Source organism: Ambystoma mexicanum, chromosome 5q (genome assembly GCF_040938575.1).
Source record: "Ambystoma mexicanum isolate Mex_15411 chromosome 5q, UKY_AmexF1_1, whole genome shotgun sequence".
NCBI classification, from domain to species: Eukaryota; Metazoa; Chordata; class Amphibia; order Caudata; family Ambystomatidae; genus Ambystoma; species Ambystoma mexicanum.
In genome coordinates, this window is record NC_090933.1 from 1,197,796,698 (window position 1) to 1,197,818,992 (window position 22,295).

General features: G+C 43.6%; 1 protein-coding gene across 1 annotated transcript in view; it reads left to right on the forward strand.

Moving 5' to 3' along the window:
* DENND3 (DENN domain containing 3) overlaps positions 1-22,295 on the forward strand; it is a 1,010,513-nt gene that overhangs the window by 815,871 nt on the left and 172,347 nt on the right. Inside the window, exon 20 of the mRNA XM_069621709.1 lies at positions 19,443-19,576. Within this exon, the coding sequence (XP_069477810.1) occupies positions 19,443-19,576 (134 nt within the window). The remainder of the gene's footprint in view (positions 1-19,442; positions 19,577-22,295) is intronic.

A 22,295-nucleotide genomic window follows, 5' to 3' on the forward strand; every position in this document is an offset into this window, starting at 1 on the left:
CCTCAGAGGTACACATCCAAAATCCTCTGATATCTCTTCACTTTTCCTAGTGTGGATATGCAGTAAGATGAGAGAGTACAAAAAAAAACAAGGGTGTATTATGCTTCACCACAATTCGCAGGCATCCCTCAGCCCGGTTCACATTTGTAAAATATACAGTTCACTTGGCTTTATCACAATACAGGATTTACTTCTCTTAGCTTTTCGCTTGGCATCCCTCCATCAGGTTCATAGCCTTTCAAACACAGTTCATGATTCTATCATCTCATCAGAAAAGCAGGGTTCCCTTCCCCTAGCTTTCTTTCGGCATCCCTCTGTCGGGTTCACACTTGCCACAGTTCGCAGAACAGTTTCTTTAGACCCCTTAGGTTCTTCCCTCTACCTAAGACCAGGTCTCAGCCCCCAGCCAGGCTACACACAGTTCTATGAATACAATGTTGTTGAGTATGTTACTGGTTACCCTGGCTCGCCCTTCCCTTTACCTTACTTGTTGTCAATGTGTCGGACACTCTCGATTGTACAAGGAGCTTGACTCGACCCTTGTATGACCCCTTTGACTCCTCACGCCGGCCTCTCAGTACTTGTAGTTTCAACTACAAGCTGGTCCTTCAGTGGCTTTCTTTCAAGTTTAAACACACACAAGTTCTTTGTTAACAAGTTCATACAATGTTGCCTTTTGCAACCTTGGGCTCAACACAGTCCGGTTTGCTATCAGCTCTCTCCGACTCACCGGCTGTGCTGAACCCGTTGTCTTGTTTTTGGAGTCATGGACGGTACCACAGTAGCAAGCGTGCCTCCGCGCTTTGGTCAGTAGTGCGGGAGCGCCTTGTGCACTGTTAACACCTGTTACACCACATTCCAGCTGTAAATCCCGGTCTTATGATTCTTTTCATGGAGGATTTGTGTGTCTGGGTTGAAAGGGGCAAGGGCACTTCCCTCCTTGTCATCCTTTCAGGTCTCGCCCGCCTTTCTTCTCCATTTGAACTCCCGGTCCGGAATAGTGTATTTTTCATGCGGTTGGCCTTGCTCGAAGTGTTCTCTCGAGCTCCACCTTTTATCCCTGTGAGGAAGGGAAAGGGCAGTCAGGTGTATGTAATTATAAGCAATTGCCTGACTCTGCCTGACCCTTGTTTTGGGACTACAAAAGTGATGGGTGGAAGGTTTCGAATGAATCTAAACCACTGGCAATTGCTCTGGGCAACCTTCCACACCACCGTTTTTTAGCCCGTCTGCGCCATTGCAAAAGGGGTCCAGCCATGTGCAAATCAGTCAGCTGCCGCCACCAATGGTAGCAGCCCTAGCCCGAACTGCTAGGCCAGGCCCCCTTTGCACAGAAAACCAAGCAACCCCAGACATGTTTCGGCCTTGTTGGACCTCCTCAGTGAGGTGCAGCCTGGTTCCCTATGGCGCAGCGAGCAAGGGACCCACGTCTGGGCATACCCTATCTCACATGGAGAGACAAACTGTGATTACAAAAGTGATGGGTGGAAGGTTTCGAATGAATCTGAACCACTGGCAATTGCTCTGGGCAACCTTCCACACCACCGTTTTTTAGCCCGTCTGCGCCATTGCAAAAGGGGTCCAGCCATGTGCAAATCAGTCAGCTGCCGCCACCAATGGTAGCAGCCCAGCCCAAACTGCTAGGCTAGGTCCCCTTTGCACAGAAAACCAAGCAACCCCAGACATGTTTCGGCCTTGTTGGGCCTCCTCAGTGAGGTGCAGCCTGGTTCCCTATGGCGCAGCGAGCAAGGGACCCATGTCTGGGCATGACCCTTGTTTTGGGACATGTCAGCAGAATGGCTTTGGCGTTAGTCCATTGTCTGTCACAATGTGAGAAAGTATTCATGATGGATAGAGAGGGGGTTAGAGTTTCTAAATATCCTACCGGGTAGAATGGGGAAAAGGTGTCATAAGGAAGGGAGTGGTTGGTCAACTCTGGAAGGTGAGATTTGTACGGTTTTGTCAACAGACTGGGAGTTTGGGAAATGACAAGAGGGACGTGGAAAAGAATGACTGGGAGTATTCGAGTAGGGAACAGAAAAACAGGTATTCTGGGAGATGTGGTTTCTGAGTGCAACAGAGTTTGGGCTCCTAGGGGATTTACCCGATATGGAGGGGTCATTGGATTTGGGTAAGGGAAATTCTTTGGGTGGAAGAGAGGTAGACGTGGAACAACCTACAAAGGCTTCCGGGACTTTGTCCACCGCGCCTTCGTCCATGTTATAATATTGCGTCTCACCTGGGGTATTCCTCCTCCCCGCAAGCATAACCCTGGGCTCCCCAACCTAGGTGATCCTCGCGCTCTCACCCCCCCCCCCCAGGGTTGGGGTCTGAAAGCACCAGCCCTTCCCTGGCCACCTGAATAAGGGATTCTTGAGGTCTACTTGGGAGAATACCCTCAGGTTTCTTACAACACCCTTGACACCTCTTTGTCCACTCCAACGCTCTGGGGTAAATTCTTGGTTGAAGGTAAACAATACCTTTTACCCCACAGTACCTTAGGTTAGAAGAAATGTTTGTGGATGGATTCCCCTATGTGCAGCAGCGATTGACCCTGTCTCCGTATCCCTTGATCTGGTGACTAAAGGCAGGACAATGAATGTGATTTCTCAGCAGCAGTCTCGAGAGAGGACCTCTGGAACAGATTTCTTCAGCTTCTGTCGTCATTCCGTGGTTTTGGCACCTTTTTGGCAGCATCAACAAGGACAGGATTCTCCTGGTCAATCTTTTTCTTCGATTCCTGGAGTCCTGCACTCTGGAGAGGAGACTTGGGTGAGTCTGATTGTGTCTCTGGAGGTTCACCTGAAGCTCAGCAAAGACTTGGATGGATTCAGCCTTTCAAAGACAATGCACTGCATTTAGGTCGGAGGTCTCCTGGTATTCGCAGTCCACAGCTCTGGAGAGGCACAGCACCTTGGGAGATGACTCAGATTGTAGGTCTTCTCAGTGCTGCTAGGTCCCACTAGCCAAAGGGAAGGAGTCACCCTCTTCAGAGCTCCTCTTTCAAAACGTGGTCAGGACAGCAGTGGTTGCTTCACGGTTTTGCAAAGGATCTGCAGGCATCTCCGGTTGTCTATTTCTTCGACTACTTCAGCTTCCAGTGGTCGACTTGCCATTGACCTCAGGAACCTCACCTTTTATTCAGTTTCAGCACACACTCCCTCAGCAGTTTACAGAAAGGGGCAGGTGGCTGTCCAATCATGACAGCCAGTCCCCCAGTGGGAGCTGGTTCCATTCAGGCAATCAGGCAGACAAAGGACAGGGGAGTGAAATACTCTTCCCCCACTTCTGCCTGCCCAGACACACTGGAGCCTAGGCAGGACCACCCAGGGGTTCCCGCCAAAGGCAAAACACACATAGACCCCCCAAAATGGTAGAAGAAGGGCTAACAAAGAACAACCCCGCTAGAAATGGCAAAAACCCAATCACTGCCCATAAGGAGCTGTGTGCTGCAAAAGTACAACACAGATGCCTTAAAAGAGATATGAAGGAAAATAGACTCCATAGTTAAGTTGAAACACGGAGAGCAGAGTTCCAAAAGTCAAAGCAAATACGAATGAATGAGCGGAAAAAGACTCCACTCATTCAGGATATAAAGAAAAAGGTCCAGCAAAAGGTGCTTGGGGTCTCACTAGGAGAGGGGAGGAAGCATAACAATGATACATCCCCAGTATGCTTCCTCCAGCTCTCGGTCTCCTGAACAGCATGTATATACCAGAATGTATCTGCTGGTTTATCCCAAAACTCGAAATGGGGCATGAAATTAGATTGGTCAAAAACTGCAGCAATAAAACAACTAAATGAATGCTGGCGCAATTTGTAGGTTTTAACTTCGCAGTTATGCCATAAATAGAGTCTCAGAATGTTCGCATGTAGCGGTGCTAGCTGGTAGGTGGGTAGGATTGGACAAATCCTGGCATGCACTGGGATCCAGTGCACATGACAAATGACTGGGGTGATATGGACTCAGAAAGGAGTGTTACTGTCAATTCAAACATCAGAGATTTGAATTGACTCATCTCTCTGGATATGGCGCTTCGGCATTGCTGTAGTTACGTTTTGTGCTAGTACTGACCCTAGCAATAGTGCCTATAAGGTTCTTTTAAATAGGAGCACATTTGCCAGACTAGTGTGATATAGCAGCTGAAGGTCCCCACTGCTGTATCTACCTGTGCCAACATATCTAGAATAGAGAACAGAATAATACAGTGGTTCTTCACTTTAGATCGAATGACCATGGGATGGGTCACCAAATTCGTGGAATATGGTGAATGGATATTTTCCAATGGTTATAGTGTGGGAGCTAACAATAGCCGGATCTGTTTTTGAGAGGTTTGAGATGAGCCAACTGCTACACAAGCCATTCTTTGATGTTGTCAAAAATGTCTGCAAGATTGTCTTGAACAGCATTACCACAAGTTTGAAAAATAATTCAGTGTCTGCATAACAATGGTATAACACACTTAGCTTTTGCAGTAGGTTGTGAAAAGGTTTGGTGTATATATTAAACAATAGAGTGAAAAGTGCCAAAAAGTGGAAGGATGGCTTCATTTGCCATTGGATTTAATAAAGGTAGTTCTTGCTGACATAAATTGTTTACACCATTTAATATTCGATTCTGGTGCTCTAGACACTTGGCACAAATGATCTAATGTGAACCCTTTATATCATTTTAGGGCACTTTCCATTATTGGTTTTGGAAAAAAGAATACTGTACGGATTTGCACCAAAACAAACAAGCCGTTCGTTTGAGAGCTTCGCACCTATCTTGTTTCTTATTTGGCGCAAATCCGTCCAGCGGTTTGGGCTGTGCGCGTGAGCAAAAAGTTCACATTTTCCCTATGGGAAAATGAATGAAAAAGTGAAAAACACACCCTTTTTTCTAACCACCTATATCTCTTGAACTGTAACACAGATTTGCATGAAACTTTCCAATCCTGGGGGTTCAGACCCTAATATAGAAATGGCAAATGGTGTGCTGATCTGTCCTACTGCTCAAAATGTATTAACCATAGAATCGTTGCTTTTCCTATGGATGATAGGTTTCACTTTAACTATTGGGCAGATATATTTTAATTAAACACACTAACATGCAATGAAAGCTATACTAGAAAATGTTAATAAAACTCACACATGTAAAGGAAGACCGAGAAATGCAGAATGTAATGATGCAAGCACTCTCGATACTCTGCAGGGAGGAAATCGGCAACAAATCACTGACATTGTCAAAAAGGATATGTACTTGTGAAAAAAGGGTTTAACCAGACTCTAGTTTCCCAACAAATGGACCAGTGAGGCTGTGGCCTTCAAACAGTACCTTAGTTCTTTGACGTTCAACAGTGTCTAACCAGGTTTCTCAATGTTGTGCGAGAAGGTCGAACCAGGTTCGGATGCTGGGAGTTGCAGTGACACAGGCAGTGAGCAGGCATTGAGTCGGGTTCCAGATTAAACTTGTTGCGGGTCGAGCCAGTGGTCAAAAGATGCAGGTCGACGAGTTCACCAGGGTCATTTCTGTGTTCTGAGGTGATGTCGATGATGATGATGCTGGTGGTTTGAGGCACAGTTCGAAAATGTGGTGGTTTTAAAGCTTAAGCAGCTGCAAGTTTCTTGTTTCGAACCGGCACGGGCAGTGCAATAGCCCATAGGGAATTGCTAATCCCTACTGTTAAGGCATTTTTATCAATTTAAGTAATCCCCTGTGGTACAGCAGGTTAGTCTCTTTGTGAGCGGGTTTCATCTGGTGTTGCCACCTGGAGCTTTGCTCTTCCCGTTGTCATGCTAGCCCACAAGTTCCTCATGGAGTTGTCTTCACTGGTGTCACCACCACCCCCTCCTTGTACCCTAGACAACCAGCCAACTCTGCCTTACCTCACTCTTCCGGCTGCTCTCCATGGCTGGTGTGCTGGCTGCAGGGCCAGTCGGCCTGGCTTGGCCCCTCTTCCTCAACCTTCTGCCGGGTCTCCGGGTGTGTTGCTCTTGTGCATGCTGTTCGGCTCCCATTTGCTGGCTGGGAACAAGATCATCGGTTAAGGAGGGGCTGGGAAGGGGGGTCTAACCCCAGGCACACCAGCACGCACAGTGGTGTTAGGGGCTCCCTCCCTCCCCTGACTGGGCCTGAAGACTGGCCTGTCACACAAGATTGTATGTATTGAGTAAATGGACAAATTCAAATATTTTTAGGTAACAAGGAAGTATATAATAATGATGTGTTATTTATATAGTACTTTCACCAAAGCACTTTACATGTTTACATACACTTTCACCCAACCGAAGTTGGTACTCATTTATCTACCTCGGAAAGATGAAGGCTGAGAAGGCTTTACCAGCATTCAAACTTGCAACCTGCAGGTCACACACAGATCGCAGCTATGCTCTCCTTACCGGTTATGTTGTAGCCAGTATATCCATGGAGTTTTTGAGGGTGTATACACAACATCACAGTGAATCTATTTGGGGTAGAACTATATTGTGAGAATAGACTTATGCACTTAAGCGGCAGTGCCAGGTCAAACTCACCGGTTAACATGCAAGCTTCAAAAAGTATGCATGTGAGTTTACTGGAGCATTACGAAAAGCACATGCAGCTGTATCATGCATACATTAGGAAAAAAGGACCTGCAGTGCCTAATGCATTGTTTACTTATGTGGAGTTCTAAATGTGTTGTCTTCATGCAGGTGTCGTTTTGAGGAAAGAACCTCCCGACATGGGATGTTCCCATTGCTACGGCACATGATTGGAGCTTCTTCGTTTGTCCCTTCAAAGCACAGAGCCATTGCAGAATTACGAAACTAGATATAATTGTTGAAAGACTTCCACTCTTTTGGAAAATATACAGATAACAGTGAATTGCAGTAATCCATCAAGAGAACACCCAGTCTTTTTCCTTCGATACCTTATTTCATCTATGAGGACGGAATAGAAGTCAGTTGTTGAATGTGAAAAATATTCTAATCTTCTTCTTTACATAAAGCGGAATGTATATATGTATGTATGTTTTTCCGGCTATACAAATCCACACCGTTGAAGCCATGCCTGCCAAATTTTGCATGGATTCCTCATTTGTCTGGGGCAAGCTTTTATTTTGTTTGGAGGCAAAAATGTCACTCCATAGACCCCCTCATTTACTGATGATCATCCCGATTCACTACAGTAGGTACTAGAAGGAGACAACATTTTGAAAAGTGTTGGTTATTCCTTTGAAATGTATTCCTATTGTACAGAGTTCGAAAGTGTTTATTACACCATTTTTAAAGGGAATTAAAAAAAAAATGTTAATCACGTCACTCCAAATATGGGAAATGTCAAGGTTACAGTTTACTTACGTTCATTCACGAGGAGAGAGCACATTCAATTTTTCTTGGACATTTCCTCAAATTTGCTGAAGCCATTGAGTGACTGAAACATCCCGCACAAAAAACAAACATCACTGGGAAAAGCTCCATCTGATGTAAAGCAAAAATCAATATCAAGAGCTTTTGAAACACAACAAAAAACAGCAGCATGACTTGCTGACCAGAGGACAAGAGCAACATCCTCCAGGGCACATGAGACATTAGAGCAAACTGAAGCAAGACTTGCCGACAAGAGCAACATCCTCCAAGGTACGAGATCAGAACACGGGCAATGCCGGGTACCCCGGCGAGTAGTAATCTAATGTTGGTAGCCTCTCAGCAGTCATCAGAGACAAACCAGGTAAGAGGGCATAAGCATGAGACTGAAGCAGCCTGAGGAAAAAGTGGTAGATAACTGAATAACTTGATATGCTTGTATGTGTTTCTGGGTTACAACGGAAGTCGACAGAAACAAATAGTAGAAAACACTGAGATAACTGGAGGAGCTTGTTCTTTTTTTTAATCCATTTTCCCTTTCTGTTCTTGGACTCTGGTTGGCAGCTGGTTGAGTGAGTTTGTTGAGGGTCTGACTCTTTGAAGGATTAGGGGGGCCAGTGACCATTTCAAGATGCTACAACTTGGACCGATACTCCCATGAGATCGCCTGTTGTGAGTCACTGGGTTTGGAAAGGAGGAGTTACACAACTTTCCAGAGTGTCAACTGAGGCAAGTATCCTGTCCTTTCCCCATTCACTGGAATACAGACCAGCAGTTGCCTGTAATTCACATTGCCTCTTATAGTTGGCCTGAATTTACAGGGGCAACACTTCTATGCTGCAAATCAGATGTGAGACATCAGCCACTATACCAAAACCTAGCTATTGCATAGATTTCCAGATTAGCCTGCCACCGGGCTGATAGTTCACCATAAATATGTGATTTTGGATTAGAGGTGCAGATTGGCACTATGCTTGTAGCATGGAGTATGATTAAAGGGGGTCTAGTTTGCAGACCCCACTTCTTCGCTTTATTAACTATAAAATTATGTGGATTATCTGCATCATTTTCTAGTTCATAAAAAATGTAAAAATACAGGGCTTCCCCACCCTTCCAGATGGCCGTCCTTCACAATATTTGATTTAGGGATGAATATTATTTGTAAATGGCAAGGCTGCTATGGATTGGGTTCAAATATATCTGTACACAAATATATTTATGCTGACAATATTTTGTCACTTCCTGTTAAATGCCCCTCCCCATCTTACTAACAGTTCTTGTGATTCTGGGATGCCTACAGGTAGATGCCTCAGAAGTCTCTTGAAGAAGACCACCGACAATGACTGGTGTGTCGTGTAAGTGTGCCTCTCGGAAACATCAGTGTGGTCCATGATCAGATGTCAATGAGGAAAGCTACTTCAAAGAGTACATTGGGGAAAGTCAAATAAAATGGTGCAAGCACATACATTTGGCCCCTTCACAAGCAGGCAAGCAGTCACAAAGGCAAGCCTTTTACACAAGCTCAGCAGTGATAAAGACGTTAGCCAACCCTTTGCAAATGTTTCTATTTCTGATAAAGTGAATTACTTCTGGTTCTCATTTACACACAGTGTCTGAACTTTTGTTTAGAGGACATTGCTTTGCCTTTTACAAGAATTAAATGGTAACCTTGTGCCATTCCTTTTTCTATAGTTGCAGGAAGGGATGAGGATGTTCTCCCTCTTCTTTGTTGTAGCTCCAGGAAGGGACTCAGATTATTAAGGACATCTTCTGCATAGGCAGGCATTATATAAATATCTATGTTACCACCATCACCACACATTTGTCCTCTTCTTTCTATCATCAGACCCAAGACTATATTGCTTCATTAGCAGACAGAAGTATGAAATAACGCCCCAGGGAAGCTAAGTCTTGGATCACACTTTGCAATCGATAAGTCTCTCTGGGCCTGATGCCCAGCATCTGGCGCACTCCTACTTTTGATGAGTAAAATCTTGCCAGCTGCACCACCACAGCAGAAGGCCAAGTCCTTAAACTGGTCCAACCATTGTGGGTGAACCACCACAGATGCAGACTGGGATATCCAGGTGCCTTGTGATTCCTGGGCAGGTTTGGCAGAGTGGGCAAGCTACTAATGCTAAAATAGTTGAGGGCCCTTAGATGCTGGGAAACCTGGAAATCAAGAAGAGACTGGACTGCTTACAAATGAGGAGTGCACAATATCCCTTATCCTTTAATAGTGAGAGACGAACGATGTCCCCTTAAGAGAAGCATACTGTAGCCTTTGCGAGTGAACTGGGGCATTATATCCCTGGAACAGGAAGATGTGGGACAGGCACTATCGTCCTGGCTGAATTTCAAATAGCGAGCTAGACGTTCTACCTCTGTGAAGGTGAAAGGTTCTAAAGAAGTGTTTAGGAGTTATGTCCTTGAGACTGGGAGAAAGAAGAGATGGCTGAGCCCTGTAACCCTGTGACTATGCATGTAATTGAGAACAAAATTATCTGGGTGCTATTGCTGCGTTGAGAGTAAAGGACTGTGGCAGACAATATCCTTTTAGAATAAAGGCCCTGAAACGTTATCATTTGATCCATCCTGACACATTTGATAAAATGTCTGCAACTTATACGAGTTCCACAATCTCCCACTTTTGTTAAGGAGAAAAAATGTAAGAATCTTATAAAAGACATTATTGGGCGAGAGGAGGACGATTCTAGTCCTCTGGGGAGTTATAGGCCTTCCCCATTGACACTTTATAGTTTAACCCGTCCTGAAATCTTTGCTGAGATTGTGTTTAGTTGTTAATAAACCTGTTGTCGTTTATCAAAACTACCTTCTGATTACTAATAAAACGAGGTTGAAACCCTACTGTGTGTGTCATGTGTTTTCTTGGTCTATGTTAGGTAGATTCATCATTTCTGTGCTTTAGCCCTCTCCTTTTGAGACCCCAGCATTTTTTGCTGGACTTCTGGACCTTTTTTCTTTAATCTTGAATGAGTGGAGCTTTTTTCCACTCATTCATTCTTATGGGCTCTGTCTTTTGGAACTCAGTTATTCGTGTTTTACTGTCCTATGAAGTCTACTTTCCTCCGTATCTCTTTTAAGGCATCTATATTTTACTTTTGCATCACACAGCTTTTTATGGGCAGTGTTTCTCGGAAACCTTAGGTTCGCCTTTGGGATTATTTTCCATATCCCAGAGTAACTGCTGTTCGTCCCCTAAAATGTTATATTCTGAGAGATTGACACACCACCTTATGTGGAGTGCCAAGGGGATAACTAGTACCCCCCTTCTCTCTGTTCCTGTGACTTTTATGCCACATAGACAATCTCCTAGTTATGGCTGGTGGCAGTGGACGTGTTCTACCATCTATTGTGTAATTTTCTACCGCAGGCTATGTCCCTAGCCCCTGTTGGGTACAATAGGGTCACCCAAGTACTAACTTGGTGGCTCCTTTCTTTTTACGCCATTACTAGCATGGTTGTCCTTTGGCAGTCCTCCTTCTACCATCCTGGGATGGGGAGGACTCTGTGAGCCTTTGTAGGGAATCCTTGGGTGTCCCCGCCTAAGTGCCAGTGTGTCTGGTCGGGCAGAAGGTGGGGGAGGAGTTTAACACTATCCAGCTCTTTGTCTGCCAGAGTGCCTGAATGGAACTAGCTCCCACTGGGGGTTAGGCTGTCTGGATTGGACAGCCACCCACCCCTTTCTGTAAATTGCTGAGAGAGATAGCAGAGGAGTGTGTGCTGAAACGGAATAAAAGGTGAGGTTCCTGAGGTGAAAGGCAAGTCCACTGGTAACTGAAGTAACCAAAGAAGAAGATGACCAGAGACACCTGCAGACCCTTTGCAACACTGTGAAGCGACCACTGCTGCCCTGACCCAGTTTTCTGTGTGACAGAGGAACTCCGAAGAGGACCACTCCTTCCCTTTGACTGGTGGGAACAACCAGTCCCAAGACTAACTAAATCATAGCCATCTCCCATGGTGCTGTGCTTCTCCAGTGCTGCTGAACCCCAATACCATCCAATTGAAGTGCATCATTGTGGAAAGGCTGAATCTGTCCAAGTCTTTGCTGAGCTCCAGGTGAGCGTCCAGAGATGCAATCCAACCCGTCCAAATCCCCTCTACACAGTACAGGACTTCAGGAACTGAAAGAAGAATATCCGGGCAAATCACGTCCATTTTTGGTGCTGCAGAAAAGGTGCCAAAACCGCAGAGTGACCAGAGAAGTTGCTGAAATCCATGCCAGAGGTCCTCCCTCAAGAATGCTGGTGAACGATCCTGTCCATTGTCCTGTCGTTTGTCATCAGACCAAGGAATCCGGAGGGTAGGTCCAGTGCTGCCACATCAAGGAGAATCCAGCCACAAACATTTCTTAAAACCAAAGATACTGTGGGGAAAAAAGGTATTGCTTATCTTAATCCAAAAAGTCGCTCCAGAGCATTGGAGTGCATGTAGAGTTGTCCCGGGCAATCCCTTCATACCTCCAACCCAAGCCGCTGCTTGTGTCCCTTTAGCAAGTCCTTTTAACAGGGTCTCCAATTTTGGTTGTATCCGCTACATCTTAGAGACTAGGAAATATACACAGAAATGTTTGTTGTTCTGCTGCTTGAGAAGACTTTGAGCACACTTGCAACGGCCTTTAGCTAGGGTTGTGTTTTGGACTTTAAAAGACCTGCTGTGCGAAGAAACTGCCTCTAGAACCATAAACCTTGCTAGTATAACACTAACCAACTATTTTCCTTCCTAAAAGTCACTATTTTATGTGGGTTTGCAGAGTAAATGTACTTTCTGTATTTCTTGTAAGTTTCACGAGTGTGCATTATTACCTATAATACGATAGAACTGTCATTACTGTCAACAGCTGTAACAATTGTATGTAACCGCAAGCAACTACAAACTAAGCAGTGGCCTTTTAAAATTATTCTCAAGTGTTCGAACGTGATTTGGTTCAATGTCCTGAGTATTTAAAAGTAATTATTGTGTAAATATAATACATCTTTTTTTCTTTTTTATTAAATTCAACTTGTTTTTGGTAACTTTACAAATATTAGTTACATCCTTTAAAAACAACAGTATAAACATATATTTTTATCTTTAGAACTGATAAAAGTATTAATAGAGCAGGAACATCATATTCTACCAATAAATTAAAAAGACATAAGAATACAATACCTTCAAATTTTTAGAGCCGTCATGAAATCGCAATTGCAATTATATCGTTTCACCAATCGTACAGACCGTATTCACTAAATGGCAACACTTGAGTTTTTCCTCAAGAGCAGTAATAAAGAGTATTAGAGCAAGTATCAGCATCTGTGATTTCACCCACATACATTGTGACCATAGCAACTCTCTCGACAGAGCCAAAGTGCTGTTGTCAAATTTACCCAATATAATACATCTATATTTTAATATACATGTATTCAGTACGTATTTCTTTGAATTACTTACTAAGTTCAGTGTACTTGCCTACAGCTCACATATTCCTCTTATGATAAGTCTGACTGCTCTGCCACTCTACCAAGGTTCCTTGAGTAGTACAGACTGAAACTAAGAGTTGGAGATCTACAAACCAGTTGGGAAAACTCCTCTAACAGTCTGCAACAGAACACACTGGCAATATGGTATCACCATAAATGTTTGCATCACATGTTTTGAGTATGTTAGATTGACACTGCCATTAATGATTGCTTTCGATGCACACAATTCAAATTGTAATTTACAACTTTATTGGTTAGGCTTAAGGTGTAAAACGAGCAAAACAAATTTCTTTTGTGATATATTGTATGACAATAAGCAGTACTCCAGAATAAATTCCCTATTTACTGAAGTTTGGAGTAAAATTATTTTTTTGGGAGGTAAAAAAGCAATTTCCACTCCCAATGGGGATATTTTCCAGATGAGTAAATATACACATATATATATATATTAAAACTACAAAACAATTGTCTTGTAATCCAGACTTCTTTGCACCTAGTAATTCATGCAAATCAAGAGATGTATTTTTATCTTTACATATTCCTCTTCATATCAGGCACTAACAATATTAGATCCCCATTTTGTGACACTGATCAGTGTCATATTACTGATCAGCACATGTATATGTAGCTGTGTGGTTGAAACCTAGAGGCAGTATCTTCTGTGTACATTCTTTCCTATTTTTTGTTGGGGGGATTTTTACTTCTTTTTAATAATGATCGTATTTGCCTGTTGCTAGGTCTGGGTGTTTCTGATCGGTCCCTAAGACTATCAGTATTTGGCGATTGTCTCCCTTGGTGGATTTCTTGCATTTTTAAAGAGGCACACATCAAGTGTTTATGGCACACGTGTATTGGGTATCGGCTGGTGGCAGCTGTAATTTAGCTTTGGCTTTACCAGGAGTCCTGCAGAGTTTATTGTATTAGCCCAATGTACCTTCATGGTAACTGGTTACGAATATTTTTTAAGTCATATTCTTTGCCTTTTCGTTTTGGGCCATCCCTTTGCTTTGGAAACCAGAACTCAGTCCTAAAATAGTTGTCGTGCAGACTGAGGCTCACTCTGGGCCCAGCCTTGGACCCCCTGTAGTGGTTTGGACTGGTTTAGACTGGTCCTTTGTCCTCGACAGGTCTGTACACAAACTGTGGTGGTGGAACTGACTGTTCAATGGTTGTTAAGGCCAGCCTGATTGGTTGGTCTCCAGAACCTATGTGTGTCTACCTTTTGTGCGATTGGAAGGCTGGTTTAGGCCACTCCATGAGTGAATATATGTATCATGGGGGGAGACCCTGATAATTCATCATGTCTGGTGGAATTCTGCTGGTTTACGTACCTGTATTGCTGAAGGATTTTTAAGACCAGATTTGGCCATATTGGCTTGGCCGGTGTTCTGTTCCTTAGCACTGGTTTCATTTTATGGATCCTGGGCTGTTCTTTGTCATTCTCAAGGTCATCCTCACTGGATGTTCTAGATGTCCTCTGCTGGACTCATTTTCTGCCGTTTTACCTTCCTAGTCCTAGCTTCTCGAGGTAGGAATTTTGTCATCCAGAAAATTGGTTAGACTTCACTACCCCATCTCTGCCTTTTGTCTAGGCATTCTTGGGTCGCCTCCACATTTTACCCCATTGTGTGGCCTTTTTTCTGCTGACTGGCTGCTGCGTGTAGCTCTCTCATTTGTTGCTTCTGCTGCTAGCTCATTGCTCACCCTCCTCGGATGGCCAATATTTCTTATTTTAGGTTATCTCAGTCTTTGTTGGTCCAGAATGCAAGTTCGTTGGTACCAGATCTTAAAACTCGCCCTGTAAAAGAAGATTAGTGTTAAGATAGATTTCTAGAATCTGGCCTGGTGGACAGACTTTTAGGAGGCCACCCTAGTTATAGTGAACCGAGGGAACTCTGAGAGGTTAGCCAAAACCCAATCAAGGTAGCAATGGAGAGCCGTCAAAGCTATTCTCGGGAGAGCATAAATGGGGTCAGAAGTCCACAATGAATCCACACAGTGAACCATACAATAATTCAATTTATATAGGAATGTATCAAAAATACTGTATTTATTCTAAGCTTTATACACACACTAAAAAATGAAACGGTTAATCTCACACAACACTCAATAATAAACTTATATACAGTCACTATAGAAGCTTAAACTGCATTCCATGCCTTAAATCAACAAAGGATGTAAGTAAAGTGATGCAGCAAGATGGAACCAAGTCACAAGTGTTAGTCCCTATCTTCAGCAGTCCATTCTTTATGGAAAGTGCGGACCTGTGCCCAAAATTCCCAGTGCTTCGCCCCAGAATTTATCTGTAGCAGGTAAGTTACTTGTGTTGGTGATTGTTCAAAAGAAGAGATGCAACCAAGTTACTGGGTAAGTAAAATGTGTTCATACCTTTCAGATTTTACGACTCAGGCTGGATGACCAAAAAGCAGTGGAATGGAAGGATACAAAGAGACTTCTTTTTAGTGCTATTCTCTGGAGGTAAGGGGGGACCAATGTGTTGTGTTTACTTACCCCCAGGACTCTAATTTCCTCAAATGATTGTATGGGTCAACTGGGGGTCCAGTAAGAGGTGCCAAAGAGCTGCGTGTGCAAGGATTCTTCCGGTCGGGTCCAGGAGCAGAGTGTAACCATTGGCGATGGAGAAATGCAGAATGACTCGATGCTGCGCTCCTCAGGACACTTGACAGAATGGGGGAAGGCGAATTCCAGCGATGGCCATTGCACACCAAAAACGCCAGGTGTCCTTCAAGTCGTGGTTGTACAAGTCCTTCCAGGACCAGATCCCTCGAGGCTGGGAGGCTGAAATTCAGCAGGAAGGCGATTTATACCACAAGCTGGCACCCACAATAGGTACGGCTGCAAATGCATAACAGCGAAGGCTTTAGCAAGTTAACCCACTGAAGAGCTGGACTGTCCACCGGGTGGTCCAGGGACACATCTGAAGGCTCAGGACGGATGCATACTCGAACACGTTAAAACTAGGTGGACCCACCAGTCCAGGGGTTGAAGCACTGGACAGGGCCTTCGCAGATCAGGTAGTCCAAAAGGGCTTCAACGGGCCAGACACAGGAAGGGATGATGGACCGCTTTCAGGAGTCTTCTTCGGATATTGAGTCAGCTGTTCTTCTATGAGGGATTCTTGGCTCCAACGCTGATCTGAATACATTGCTTCTTATTCAAAATCCAGCCTGAAAGCAAGTCCAAGGCCACCAGTGGTAAGGATCTGCACCATTCAAGCAGATAGTAGTTGTCCATTCAGGGATAACTATTGGTTTCACTCATACCCCACAACTCGACCTTCTGCCAACAACAATGAGTTGGACCAGACAGTCTCACCTCCTCCCTGAGCCACAACACACAAAGGCAGCACATATGCTGCAGCTTTCCCGGGCAAGTGCATGCCCTTATATGGGATTCCCTGACCTGGCAAAGCAGAACGAATGGCAAACAATATTATGACCAAAGAACAAGCGAAAATCTCCTGGCATGGCCATTTCAGGGCACTAGCCACGTTTAGTAGCCATACATGGTAAACGCGAATGCACACTAGAAATAACAGAAACATGGTAAAAATATAATTGCTGCCACCAGCTTGTCTTTAGGCATATATAAAAGTAACAAAAATCCCAAGTGCGAAAGGCTAGGGTGATACAGAAGTATGCCCATTGCACTGTATTGCAAGATATTGTGTGCAATGTTAAAAAGTAACAAAAGGTTATAAGACAAAAAGGAGAAACCTAGTTTCCCAGTACTGATAGTTTGAAGGACTGATCAGTTTCCCCATATAAAATGAGCAAACGGCAGGGGAACTGAAGCCGGAGGCTTTATTTTAGGAGTGGTTGGGTGTTCTGTGGCACTTAAACTGTTTTATACATGCACCGTTTATTATGTATTATGTCTAACTCAAAGTACTTATTTGACCTTGTAAACATTATTGGTGTGATTTTATGATACAGTGTGTCATTTTTAGTCTACAAGTGTGGTGTATTCTTTGGAGGAAACTAATGCGAATTACTGTAGTTCACGATTAGCCTACCGCCTCCCTTGATTTAAGCTGATTGCTCTGCCATGCCTAGTACTTTGAGAGTTTGGTTTCTCCCCTGTCTCGCTTTTAGACTAGATGGTTTCGCTTCCTTCACAAGAAATAAACCCCTCACGCATGCATTTTGCTAGATACACTCCAGGGAAAGGTTTACAACCTTTGTATGGCTTTTGAAACAGACATTTGAAACATACTTATCTGAGTACATGCAATCAGATTCTTTTGTGACGGGGCACATGTTGTAATGTGTCTTGACATCACTGCTAAATGGAATGTAGTGATGTCAGTGTGAGTGGTGTGTTGTTATCTGAAGGGGGATTCTATGCTTGGCAGTTGGAGGTATGCTGACTTGGAAAGGACATGCCAGTGTTTTGTTCCTGGCAATTGAACTACAATACACCTACTTAATAACTTACCTACTGGCTCGGGTGTTCATCAGCTTCCAAGTTATTACACTGGCGACGAGGATGGGATCCTGTCAAGGAGGGGACAGTTCAGAAACGGGAAAACATTGCCTTTGATTCAGTTTCTAGACCTCGACTGATGGATACATTGTTAGAGGCTGGGTGTCCGTCAACTTTAAGTGACATCATTTTTGCACTACACTCGAATACCTCCAGCAGGGTAAGATTGAATTTTGAGGGGCTTCTATCATCGGCTGTCTTGACTCATCGGGGTCTTAAGCAAGGGTGCATACTCGCCTCGGCGTTGTTCAATTTTTTCATTAATGATGTCAGAAGTGCACTTGAGGAGGTGTGTGCAGATGCACCAAAATTGAACAACATCGAGGTGAAAGCGCTATGGTACGCAGATGATTTAGTACTAATATCGAAAACTCCTATTGGCCTGCAAAATCTCCTAACAGCACTATGTCAATATTTTCGAGTTAATGAGCTGGTAGTAAATGACAAGAAAACCCAAATCGTTGTCTACACTCCGAAAGGTAAGCAGAGTCATCAAATGATTTGGAAAATAGGGCTGTTGAAGAGTTGTTAAATTTACCGCAGTCCCAAGACCTGCAACGAAGCCTGTCTGCGCAGGGTCACGCTGCTTTGCGTTGGCGGTCCATTGATTAAATTCCTTCAACATCAACCGAGAAAAAATCTTTCCCGGCGCGTCTAGGAGGGCAATGGGGCGATAGCATTTTGGATCTTTACGATCACCTTTCTTGTAGATGGGAACTATTAGAGAAGTGCTCCAAGATTTTGGAATTATCTTAGTTGATAAGATGTGATGAAAGGAATTAAACAAGATAGTGGCCCATTCTTCTGGGTTCTGTTTAAGCATGTGATTTGTAAGACCATCCGGCCCAGCCGCTCTTGAGGAGGATGACTTACTAATGAAATCCCTCACAGATTCCATCGAACACTCCAGATACCAAGTGTTAGAAGATCTTTGTATATATTCATATTTAGACATGTTATGATCAGCATATAGTTGGGTGAAATGTTCTACCCATTGCGTTTCTGCAACACCATTTATTTGGAGTTCCAATTGGGAGGAGGTATTACACTTGTTCAACAATTGCCAGACTTGTGCTGAATTTTTCGAAAAGCAAGCAGACAGGAAGTTCTCACTGTCAACTTGAAATAAACTCGCTTTTCTGGCACAAGTCCAATTGCGATATGAACATTTCGCTGTTTTGATGGTTTGAAGCTGTTCTTTTAGCGGCAAGTTACGAGAATAACATATCTCTTTTCTTAGTTGAGCTTTGCGTTGGTGTAAAGCTAGATCAAAGCCGCGAGTATGGAAGCGAGAAGGTCTGATATGTAAAAATTGAGCATTTCTGAACGTGTCAAGCACCTCAACAAAAGATGATAGTGCATTTGTGCTTTGATGTCTTAAAATAGCTGTATTTAATGATTGCAGCTGGTAAGGCGACCAGCCCCATGTCAAACAGATTCCATTACTAAACATTGGTCTAAACAATCGCTGATACTTAACAATGGCAAGAATCGCTTTCATTGGTCGCCTATGCTTGGCAGTTGGAGGTATGCTGACTTTGAAAGGACATGCCAATGTTTTGTTCCTGGCAATTGAACTACAATAAACCTACTTAATAACTTACCTGCTGGCTCGGGTGTTCATCAGCTTCCAAGTTATTACAGCACCCTATTATGATGTCACGATGAGTCCCATTATACCTTCCAGGAAAGATTGGCCAATCTTGCTGTGATTGAAGAAATGTTTGCTGAACAATATCAGAGTAAAATAAATGGGAATCAACTTAAAAGTAGATTTCAGTTTTTATTGGATATTATAAATGCTGTCCTAAAAAAAAGATGGGACCAAAAATGAAATTATCGATGGGAAAATTCATATAGAAAATTGGTTACAAAATAAAACTTTTGCTGTCAACATGTTTGCTTTATTGTATGCATATGTCACATGTTCTAGTTTCTTGTATATATTTTCCATCCACTTATTAGCGCACTGCACATCTTAGTTACATGTTCCATATTATTTTATTGCCTATCTTATCCTTTTTGAATTTCAGAGAATTTCTTATTTTGTAAACATAATAAAATGTGTCAATATCGCTGAATGAATTTGTAAATAATAGTGGACAATCTTTTTTATATTCAAAGCGAAGTGTATACGTGCAGTTCAGATGGAACAGTTATTACCTGGGAGACTAGCAATTTAATGATTAGGCGCACATTTCAACTGGAATGTCGAGAGCTCAAGTCGGTGAAACTTATCAAAAGCTGCTTGTGGTGCTGTAAGTAAATAGTCATTTTGAAACATTATTATAAATGAATGATTTTATTTAACATGTTTAAGAAAAATGTATCTTTATCAATTGTGATTGTTTCTTCTCTGAAAGTGGCTAATGTTCCATATTTGCCACATGGCACTGAAGAAAACTGGGCATGATGGTTAGCGGATGGAGTTCCTTCCCATCCTGCGTTACTATTGTTGCACAATTTGACTCTACAGAAACTACAAGCTAAAGTAGCAAAGGCAATTAAGTTGCTTCAATCATTGGTACGGAAATGCTATTTTCATCTTTCTTTACTCCTTCTTACATTTGTAAAAAATAGATTAACCAGAGTAATGTATTCATAATCAATGAATAATCAATAAGGACATTAACCATGTAGTTGGAAAGTCAAAATGCAGGACAGAGAAGGATTTACTATACTTAATTACGGCTGATTGGAAAGATGTTCTTTTTCTTTTTACTGTTTTCCTCCCATAGACCTCTATAGGGCACTGTGATGAATCAAGGCTATTTCTTCTCTTCACCCCAAAGGGCAGCCACCCCCTTTGGAGCTAGGAAGGTGAACCTGCTCGCAAGACCCTCCCTAGGGGTCTGGACACGTGGTACCTAACAGAGAGTCACTACCCCTTAGGGGAAAAGGACTCTAATTCCCAAGTAACATGTATTTAACTGGGACAAGTGGATTATGAGGGAAGTGATTGTATTGTGCACAGGGGAAGCCTCCTGACTTAAACGCGCCTTGGAGAGGTGGTGCAGAAGCAAGCTGCGGAGCTCACAACTTTTGGAAAGCCGAATAACGCCAACTTGAGACGCTGTCTGTGAGTCCAGCAACAGAGAAGCTGTTGGCAGAAGGAGAAGATGTGTACCTTGCAAGGTGATGATGTAACCACAAACACATCATGGTGGGCGAGACGCCCAGCTACCAATGCCAAGTCCATCCTAACCGGGAGCACTAGCAGCTCCCTACCACCAGCGTCCGTAGTTGGCAATAGCCTTCAGGAAAGTCGAGAACGGAATGCCGGCGAAACCAATGACTGAGATGTCAGACACCTGAGCGAGTGCCGGGCACTGCAAGGTTCCCCTACTTACAAGAAGGTACCAGTGAGAACAGGAGAAGCGGGAGGCTGAGTGGAGAAACACATCCCAGTCATAAGGACGATATATGAACAACTAACTAGCCTTACTGATGTTGTGAGATGCCAATAAAGAATGTGGTGAATAACCCTTTTATGGGAAGTAAAGAGTGAACAGTGGAAACGAATACCCTGGGAAGAAAGGGAAAGGCCCCATGAGTACGGGGTGGAAGAGTGCAGAGCGCATGCCACAAAAAGGTGTAATAAGTGTTGTGAGATTAGACTGTAAGTGAACAGTATAAGAGAAGTAGTAATTCAATACAGAGAACCCAGGAGGGGGGGGGATTAAATTGGATAAAGTAATATCAAACCTAGGAGAGGTTGAACTTGAATACTGTTAGAGATATCCGGCCAAAGACAAGAATGTGAGAGAGTGTCTCAAGGAAAGCTGTCACAAGCTTATCACTAAAGACAGTAAAAGATCCGGGAATGTTTTGGAAGAGCTACAAGGGCTCATAAAGGAGGTATCAAAAGAATATCCAAGAAGATTGGTATAAGAAACATATGTTTGAAAGAGAGAAATGTCTATAAAGTAAACACAAGGAGACAAGAATAGACAAGTTCATATTAGTGGTAGGGTCAGGTAGTTAGATTTGGACCAAGGACATTTATTTTGGACTTCCTGACAACCGACTAGCACCTTTAGTCATTAAGATAGCCAGGATAATCCCTTGAGCGTTAGTGAAAGATGGGCCTTTTTCTTCTAATAAAAGAACACTTAGAATGTCCTTATAGTGTCCTGCTCCTTCGAACCCCACACAGCACCCTTTATTTTAAACTATTGTTTGCTTGCTGACCTGTTTTTTTTATTTTTTAGGTAAGGCATACGCTCAGCTTTACTTCCCTTGCTTTTTGGTCACACTTATGGGAAAATGGATCAGTCCCTAAGACTATGGGCCTCATTACGAGTCCGGCGGTAACCGAGGCGGTAAAACTGCCTGGTTACTGCCGGACTCGTATTACCATTCTGCCTCCGTGACTCCCGGAAATACCAGGGCATTACGAACCTGGTGTCCCGGGAATTCCGGAGGCGGAATTAGGCAAATCCCCATTCCCATTGAGTCCCATAGGACTCAATGGGAATGGGGAAGTGCAAACACCGGCACCATCTCTTGACGTCCGAACATCACCTATCGCATGCAGGATTCGGGATTGGGCGGTCCGGAATTAACCGTGGCGGGGGGTTTACTGCCACTGTTAATTCCGGACCTCCCGACCTGTAATGAGGCCCTATGTCTCCCTTAGTGGATTTCTTGAAATCTTAAAAGTGCACACGTCACCTTAAAGTGAAGTGTGGTTAGGATACTTTGGGCCTCATTACAAGTTTAGTGGTACCAAACAGATTTACCGTTAAAGCCACTTGGTCCGGGGGAATTACCACCTGATTACGAGTGGCAATATGGCGGTGCTAGTCCACATTTATGGACTCCATGGGGATTTCAGCGGAATTTCAACCGGTGGTAATTCTGTCGAAATGCCTGGTTTTTGGCAGTAAGATGGCGGAATTACCTCTAACATTTTGCTGGAGGTTTTCCCCCCACCTTACCTTCACGCTCATAGTTCAGTGGTGCGGTAATGCAGTG